Genomic DNA, 9,253 nt, shown 5'->3' on the forward strand with positions numbered 1-9,253 from the left:
CAGTGTCTGACACAATAGAGGCACTCATTAAATAAAGAGTGAATGAATCCCACTCCAAACATGGTGAATATCCTCGGAGATTAACTGTCAACTCTGCCTCCCTCAGATCCTCCAGATTGCAGGCATTCTCAGCTAAACTTCAGCCAGTCAACTTTCTGGAAATGGGTCCCAGGAGGGCTGAATTATGCAGTGAAACTTATTACTCTGCAGCCCTCTTATGCTCCCCTCCCCCTGTGGCTTGCAGTCTTCCAGTGCAGAGCAAACTGGAGCAAAATTTGGGGAATTTCAGGGAAGGGTCAAGCAGACATCAGTGGCTCCAGAGCCCAGCGTGAGTCGGAAGCAAGACACCAAACACACATGGCACCTGTGCTAACTCTTCCTACCCCTCTGGCGGCCTTTAGTGTGAAAAGCCCCCAGCTTACCTTGCCTCCTTCCTCTTCCTCTCCTAGGTATTCCAGGGCAGCATGTACTAGGGAGAACCCAGCTGTGTCAGACAGTAGGACAATTTCAGCCAGCTTGGGAGGTTGATGTCTGGTCTTCCTCTAGGCCCTGTCTTAGAAAAAAGGAAACTACCATTTTAGGGCCCTCCATGATCCAACACTGGGTTCCAGGCCTTACAGATGCCACCTGTACAGATGGGGAAACAGACATTGGTGGGTAAGGAATCTCCCCACGGGAGTGCCAGGCTGGAAACCCAGTTCTATTCACAAGGTCCATCCCCAGGGCTATTCAATGCCTCGTCTCGTCCCCATGTTCCCTAGCCTCTGAGCATTTCTCCCTCTGGACCTTGGCTGCTACTTCAGGCCTTTTCTCCTCCTTGTTCTAGTCAGAGATTTCTAAGTGCTTAGCCAGGCCACAGATGAGACATAAGGACCCCAGGAACAGCAAGCCCCAACATGTGAATACCACACACACGTGCAGAGATGTCAGGTCAGAGGCATGGGAGGGGCTTTGTCATCTCCTGGGATTTAAGGACCTACTTTCTGTGGGGTCTCTCCTCCTCCTTTAAGTCACCTTCCACGAGTCCCCATGTCAACAGGGAGAGTAGGGGGTGGGGTGGGGCAGTCTGGTGCAGGGTCACAGAAGAAAAGCCATTTTATAGGAAAGCAGGGGAGGCTCCACAAAAGCACCAACACTCGCTGTAATGCAGCAACAAGTTGGAAGGGATCGTGCCTCTCACAATGTGCTCACAACACCTAAGCAGAGGGAGAAACGTGGTGTGATGTGTGAGCAGCTGGGAGGCTGGGCTGGCAGAGTGGGGGCGGGGAAGGAGGGTGGGAGAAAGCAATGGGAACAGGTGGTCCTTTCACAAGCTCCCAGGCCCTCAGCCCCTGACACAGCAGCTGTCCTAGAAACGGGCCCAGGTGGACAGAGCGAAAAACACAGCAGGGGTGCATGATGTTTTTGCAGAAAAAGAAATGAGCTCTCCCTAATAGGCCCCACACATTTGAGCAGCGCGGCACACGCGGTGAGCTGTGTGACTGAGACTGGGTGAGCCACGCCTCCTCTGCCAGCCATCTAGCTGTAGTGCTGCTCCAAGTGTGACCACAAGGGAACTTTCTGGATCCAAGTCCCCAGGCGTCCCAAACACCCTGGCTGCAGTAAACACAATGACAGTCACTAACAATTGGTGTGCACACTTCCTCTGTGCTCTACATTTATGGCTCTTATAGTCCTCATCTCATTTCATCCTCACAGTAACCTCTGAAGAAGGTCCTCTGACCATTGTTTTACAGATGGGGAAACTGAACATAGAGAGGTTAATGGAGGAAGGGACAGAAGGATGGTGCCATGATTTGGTACTGGGTCATCTGACTGCAGTGTCCATGCAGTTAGCTACGCATTCTGCAGACTTCCTCCATCCCCAGCTCCCATGTGGCAGGACAAGCTGCAGACAAAACCCCTCAGACACCGAGATAGTGAAGGGAGTGGCTTTAATCAGCTGGGAGCACTGGCAGGCTAGCGTCTTAAAATCCGAGCTGGTCAGGTGCTTAACGTCTGTCCCTTTTAAGGACTCACAACTCTAAGGGGGTCCATGTGAGAGGGTCGTGATCGATTGAGCAAGCCAGGGGGATGGACCTTGTGAATAGAACTGGGTTTCCAGCCTGGCACTCCCATTTACTAGGTGTGTCAATGTGGGGAGATTCCTTACCCACCAATGTCTGTTTCCCCATCTGTACAGGTGGTGTCTGTAAGGCCCGGAGCCCAGTGTTGGATCATGGAGGGCCCTAAAAATGGTAGCTTCCTTTTTCTAAGATAGGGCCTAGAGGAAGACCAGACATCAATGTCCCAAGCTGGCTGAAATCGTCCTACTGTCTGACACAGCTGGGTTCTCCCTAGTACATGCTGCTCTGGAATACCGTGTAGCGGCTCGTCTTGCTACATGGGAGCTGGGGATGGAGGAAGTCTGCAGAATGCGTAGCTAACTGCATGGACACTGCAGTCACACGACCCAGTACCAAATCATGGCACCATCCTTCTGTCCCTTCCTCCATTAACCTCTCTATGTTCAGTTTCCCCATCTGTAAAACAATGGTCAGAGGACCTTCTTCAGAGGTTACTGTGAGGATGAAATGAGATGAGGACTATAAGAGCCATAAATGTAGAGCGCAGAGGAAGTGTGCACACCAATTGTTAGTGACTGTCATTGTGTTTACTGCAGGGGATACGTGACAGGGGCTGCGAGCACCAGTGGTCAGAGGTGAAACAGAACAGAATGGGAGGTTTCACAATGTCCTTCCATACAATGTCTGGAATCTATAGATAACATAACCGGTTAGGTCAGGGCTGGATCTTTAACTACCAGGCTTAGATCAGGCAGGCCCAGGCCTGGTTTCAGATCTGGTTCCTTGGTTTCGGGTCTGGTTCCTAGGCGCCGGGCTACCTGCCTTTTGTTTTGCTTTCCTTTTCGTTTTTGAGTATAAAACAATATAAAACAATATGAGAGGGTCTGTCTCTCTTCTCTCATTTCTCCCGTTTGAGTTTCTGATAAGTCTTTCCAAAGGAGACAATCAGAATATGCATCTATCTTTGTTATCTCTGTGAGCAGAGGGATGACTGAATAGAATGGGAGGCCCTGAGTGGTTCCCAGCTTGAAGGGGCCCAGGATATTTTCCTTTCACACTTTCCTTCTGGGTGTGGGGCAGGACCCTCTCTGGAACAACGTAGATCAGATCTTTTCTTTATGGTCAGTTTTTACACAGAAAGATGAAGAGAAAAATAGAGTAATAATTTTAGGTTTCAGGGCTGACTTTGGGAAAAGGGGTTCTGGTTTCTATGGCTGCCTTGGAGAAGGGGAATTCTAGTTCCTAGTTCCTATGGCTTGCCTTGTGGGAGAATGAGACTGACACAGGAGGGCAAGAGAAGATCAGAGAAAAACTTTTGCTTCTGAAGCAGTATCTATATCTATCTATCTATCTACCTATCTATACTGGTTGAATCGAAGTGGTAGTCATTGTAACAATCTTTCATGCCTGAAAATCTGTACAATAAAAAGTTGGGGGAAAAGCTTTAAAGGCTGCCCCGTGACAATGAGGATTACCTCTTTCTCTGTTTCCCTAATATTGTGCATTTATCAACAACTTTATTACATTTCATTGTAATTACGTGCTAAGAAACTTTCTCCCATAAACTGTGTAAAAAAAGTACAGTAGCTGCACACAGTAGGCACTCAATAACTGTTTGCATGTCTGAATGTCCTCTCCTACGAGGCTGTACTTGAGAATTAATAAGCCACCGGAGTGGGAAGACACCAGAGTTACCATACACTACCCCTTCGATGCTTCATTCTCCATAACACAGAAGCTTGTGAGCACAGGAAAGGCACCGTGGCTGGGAGGAAAGACAATAAATGGCTATGGACTGAATGACAGCTCAGTTTAAAACTCAGGAGATCCAGCCTCTGTGACTGGTCATCTGATTAACTGGCTGTGTGACCATGTCCAATCACTAAACTCTCTGTGCCTCTGTTTTCTCACTTGCAAACAGGGAGTAATAATGTCTCTTGACCAATAAGTGGAGAAAAGTGTTTTGAGGCCTGGCACGGTGGCTCCAGCCTGTAACCCTAGCACTTTCGGAAGCCGAGGTGGGCGGACTGCCTGAGCTCCGGAGTTCAAAACCAGCCTGGGCAATATGGTGAAACTCTGTCTCTACTAAAATCCAAAAAAATGGCTGGGCGTGGTGGCGTGCGCCTGTAATCCCAGCTACTCTGGAGGCTGAGGCAGGAGAATCGCTTGAACTGGGGAGGCGGAGGTCGCAGTGAGCCCAGATCGCGCCACTGCACTCCAGCCTCGCGCCACTACACTCCAGAGCGAGACTCCGTCTCCAAAAAAAAAAAAAAAAAAAAAGGAAAGTATTTAAAAAGTGCTTAAGTGCTCTGAAAAGTCTGAGATGTTATGCAAATAGTGCGGCATTATCCTTATTTTTATTATTAAAATGAGCGAGACTTTGCCCTGACCAGCGAAGAATTGACTCACTCAGTTTTGGGGGAGGGGGCGGAGGAGTGGGAGGAGAGGGGCCACGCTTGTTTTCTCCGAGGGATGGGAATTTCCACTCAGCTGGAAGTAATAAGCGCCCGAGGCTTGGGCCTCACTGTCTCCACCCCCGCTTTCCCTTTCCTCTGACCAAGTGACAACTGCTCGGAAACAGACAGGACAGGGAATCTTAAAATAGAGCAGCAAATATTCGCGGCTTGCCGCCCCAGGCTGGGTGGCGCCATCAGCAGCTTGCGCAGGACACACAAGTCGGTTCACGCGCCGCAGCCCTCGGCCCCGGAAGAGCTGCGGCTGCGGAGCAGTGAACGCCTGCCTACCAGGGAAAAGCAGTCACCAGGAACGCGGCGTTTTGGTCGGCTGCCCATCGCCAGCCCTGTCCGCGCGAGATGCTCTGCTCCGAAGCTCCCGTGAGCTCCGCGGCCTGCGACTCCGGAAGGCGCAGCTCTTCCAGGAAGCAGCGGCGGCCCCAAGGGCCCTCTCAGGCTGCGGAGAAAGGGCGGGAGGCCGCGGGGCTCTCCCGGACTCAGTGGTTTCGGAGAAACTCGACTTCCCAGGCTCGCAGGGCCAGTTTGGGATTGTTACAGAACAAAACGTGGGCTGCATAAAGTGCTCCGAAATGGAGCATCACCTTGAAGACTGGGCCCTTGGCTCTGTGACCCAGCAGACCCGAAATTCCGATCTAGCAAACTTTCAGCCTGACCCTAGGGAAAGGATCGCTCCCAGACTGTGGGGGTGGAGGTGATGGGACAAAGATCTTAAAATCCTGAAAAACAACCGTTATTTTCAACTGAATTTCTGCTAAGTGCATTCATTCATAAGCACTACGTGCCTGGCGCTCTTCACGTGTATTAACTAGTTTAATTCCCACAACCCTAAGTAGGGGCTGTTAATCTCACAAAGGCAGAGCCATCATTCAAAGCCAGGCAGTCTTGGCTCCAGCCTCTGTGGGCTTAACCGCTACCCGAAGCCAAGCAGCTCCTAGGAGCCTGGCAGGGAGAGGCATGGTGAGAACAGCAGACGAGGTCCCTCAAGTAGCTTGCATTCTGGAAGTGAAGAAAGATCGTGAACAAGTTTCAAATTGATAAAATAATTGTCAGTGGAGATTCATGCCATAAAGGAAGTGAGTAAAAGGAAGAACTACTTTCAGTAAGATGGTTTGGGATGAAGTTTCTGTTCATAAGGGCAGAAATGGACTCTCTGACTTAAAGAGAAAAAACTATGTTAAGAGTTTGGGGTAACCCACGGAATTATCAGGATGTCTCAGAATACAGACAAGAACAAAGGGAAGTTCGGCAGCCAAAAGTCCCTCCACTAAACCACTTTGATGAGGACAAAACAGGTGATACTGCTGAAAGCTAGACACCACATCCTACTCCACAACCAACGCTGGAACTCCCCAGACACCCCGCTGGCTCTGCCGCCCCTAAACCGGATGCGGCAGCCACCGCTGACCCTACAGCGTATTCTCCACCACCCCATTTCTTTGCATTGCATCATCACCTCCTGAGTGTGCCTAATCGGCACCCCGCTGCTTCTGATGCAAAATTCCAAGCTGTACTGGGCAAACGCGCAGCCTCTGGCACCATTCCCAGTGCTGCTGAGCATGCAGACCTGGACACAGTGGAGGGGGAGGGCTTGGTGGGGAGGGGGTCTTACAATTCATCCACTCTATTGAAGGCCCCTCAAACACACACTACCCAGTTTGGCTGGTGCAGCCTTTTCTCTCCCCTCCCGATAGCATTTCAGCCTCTCTTCCAATAAAAAATAGTAGCTACTAATTTTGAGTGCCTGTTTATGTGCAAATGTACCACAGAAGTAAGCCTTCATTTCTGATGGTACCCCTTGCAAGGTAGTTACTACTCTCCCCATTTTCAAATGCAGAATCTAAAGGCTTAGAGAGGTTAGGAATCTTGTTCAGGTTCTCTGGAGTAAGAAGAGGTGGAGCCCAAATTTGAACTCAGGTTTGTAATGCTCTGGGGACCACACACTCCCTCCTAAGGAGAAAGGCAAAAAAAATTAGCACAGAAGTAATCCCTGCTCCAAAATCCCAGTCATGACACGTCAGGAGAGGGGACACTCCATCTGAATTCATGACCATGGGCTCTACAGCCCCTGACCCTGCCCACCACCTACAAACCCTCCTGACACCCTGACCACTGCAGCCCTCCCAGCCTCCCAGGTAGATGAGCTCTGTGAGGCCACTTGGTTCCTCCTGTGTCAAGGTAGACTCCTCCACCCCGCTGACCTGTAGCCCTCATAGCTTCCATAAAGGTCCTCTGAGGTTCTATGGGTTTACACTGCTACAGGTAGGGCTCACTTTACACAAACGCATATGTGAGTTGAATGTTTGTGAACTGATTCTATACTGATAGGATTACATCATCATTTCAAAAACCATTGTTAATCTCCACCTGCTCTTCAGCTCTCATTGACAACCAGGCACTTTAGCTTAAGGTTTTATTGCCCCCACTTCCTTACTTTTCTTGGCAAGCAGCAATCTATAAATCAATATTTAAATATACCAAGGAAGCTCATCATTAATGGATTCCCAAGGGGATCATCTTATAAAGTGAAAAAATTACTGCTTGATAAAAAAGATCATCCCCTAAGACATTTGTATTGTGAATTTGATTTTTTTTCTTGGCTTTTACTAATCAGGTTGCATGCATATACTTAGTGGTGTAGTAATATATCAGTCCTTTAAAATGGGTAATCTGATCAAAAAGAATGAGGAAAAAGAGGACAGACAGAAGCAGTAAAAAATAAATATGGATTTCTGGGCCTTTCTATTACTGGTTAGATGTGGGCTACCCCAGCCAACCTTTCAGGACTAGGTTTCTGTCATTGCAATATAGAGCAGAGTCTTTAGTATACATCATGAGGCTGCCATGAGATTTTAATGAGGCACTGTTTAAGCACCTGTGAGATAAGCACGAACTATTATTGAACTGCAATCTGTGTGCAACTATGAAGAGAGAAACATATCACCTCTGGGTGTGGTGGAGAGGTTGCTGCCCCCTCTTGCTATGTGCCCTCCCCTGGGCACATATTTTTTTCCCAAAGTGCCAGTGCCTGAGTCATTTCTAGCAAGTGGTGGGGGGTGGCATTTCATCATTCACACTTTTCCCCAAGACCTGAGAAAACACGACAGGCAAACTGACAATAAGGTTGAGCATTGTCTCTGGCTGCTGCTGGAAATCTACACAGAAGTGTTTCTCCTGGCAGCAGACAGCTGCTGTGTTAGGTGTGAATCAAACATGCAAACCTCTGGAGATTTTTCTTTCCCTTCTCTGAGACACAACTTAGCAGAATTGCTGAAAATATGGTGACACACTGTCTCAGCGCTGGGGCTTTCAGGGAGATGGAGGAGGGGAGCGAGGGCTGCTGCTCACTAGCACTCAGGAGAGAGTCCAGTCCCTTTCAGCATCTTCCTGTGTGCCTCACTGCTCTGAATTCATCTCTCTTTTTCACCCCGCCTTTCTGGAACTGACAGACTCCTGCCGTGGATTCCTGTTTGGGACTGTGATTACATCTCCAGAGGCAGTGGGGCCCTGCCTAGAGACCCCTGGGCAGGGTTTGGGAAGAAAGTGAGCTTGATTCCCCCATCTTTCCCATGAATGCTAGAATTAAGAACCCAGTTCATGTGTGCATGCCTATGTATATCACATGTGTGATTCCTAAACGAAAAGATTGAAATTCTCTCCAGAAATGTCAACAGCTTCAGCTGCATTTATTTAGCTTTCCCATTGTAGAGTTGGTGATTCCCAGATGATATATGGCTACAGTGATGCAGGGAGAAGCATTCTTCAGCCTCCTCCAATGAGAGATACAACCTAGACCCAGAATGTAGAGACTGGGGCCAGTCAGGGAGCCTAAGAAGCCTATTCGGAACTCCTGCATTTGGAGCCTAGGAATTTATTTAACGTCACTATTACTTAATACACTTGGCATTTGTTTAAATGCAAATGGTGCATACCAATTATGAATCTCAGTCCACAAACTGTTTTTTCTATTTCCTATAGCTTAACTTGATTTCTCAAAGTTTTCCCTGTGCAGACTGTTAGGCAACAAAACAAACAAACAAGAAATCAGACCTTCCCAAGGTACCTCTCCATGAGTGGTACCAAGATTATGAGGCTTTATACAATGCCAAGGCACCAAATAGTGAGTGTGAGTGATCCTCTGGTATTTGGTCTTCTGTCCACTCAGGTTTCTGCTGAGATAGCCAATCCCTCTCTACATGTTGCTCGGGTCTGATGGCTCTCTGCTACTCCGTTATTTCTCTTGGTCTGTATGAACCTCTTGCAGTGCTGTCTATGGACCCCTTGCCCTCTCAGCCACTCCTCTCCAGCTTCTCGCTGAGTCCCCAGGGATGCCCTGGAAAACAGACCCAGGTTGCTTCTGCTTTAATAATCCAGAAGCTATTTATTCCTTCATGTCCCAGCCCCAACAGAATCTCTTTCCAATGGAGAGATCAAACCACTCCAGAGAAGAGACCAGATGCTGACATTTGGTCTTCCCCATGGAAAACAACAGTGAGTTGCTGTAAAAGTCCTGCTTACACACGCAGAGGTCACACTCTTATTGCCTTGGTTTTAAGTATGAGTGAACAATCAAGGATCACCAGACCTTAGAGCAAAGCCCTGAACTTCAAAGAAAGAGACTAAAATAAACGATAAAAAGGAACCAAGAGAAACAGAAACAATTCAGGAAACAGAATAGAAGGGAAACAAATTAAAACAAAACAAAACCCATCATTC

At 48.4% G+C, this 9,253-nt stretch overlaps 1 protein-coding gene across 1 annotated transcript; it reads left to right on the forward strand.

Moving 5' to 3' along the window:
- Positions 1-4,538: 4,538 nt before the first annotated feature.
- LOC108512693 (uncharacterized) lies at positions 4,539-6,271 on the forward strand. The gene is made up of 2 exons (XM_017848048.1): positions 4,539-4,562; positions 4,672-6,271. The coding sequence occupies exons 1-2, from the start codon at positions 4,539-4,541 to the stop codon at positions 5,233-5,235; spliced, it is 588 nt and encodes a 195-aa protein (XP_017703537.1). The 3' UTR covers positions 5,236-6,271.
- The last annotated feature ends 2,982 nt before the right edge of the window (positions 6,272-9,253 follow it).

Source organism: Rhinopithecus bieti, unplaced genomic scaffold (assembly GCF_001698545.2).
Source record: "Rhinopithecus bieti isolate Rb0 unplaced genomic scaffold, ASM169854v2 scaffold_27006, whole genome shotgun sequence".
In the NCBI taxonomy this organism is placed as follows: domain Eukaryota; kingdom Metazoa; phylum Chordata; class Mammalia; order Primates; family Cercopithecidae; genus Rhinopithecus; species Rhinopithecus bieti.

Coding starts and splice junctions, on each gene's coding strand:
- LOC108512693 (XM_017848048.1), top strand. CDS start 4,539: ATGGGAATTTCCACTCAGCTGGAA. Junction 4,563..4,671: donor GAATTTCCACTCAGCTGGAA/GTAATAAGCGCC, acceptor ATCTTAAAATAG/AGCAGCAAATATTCGCGGCT.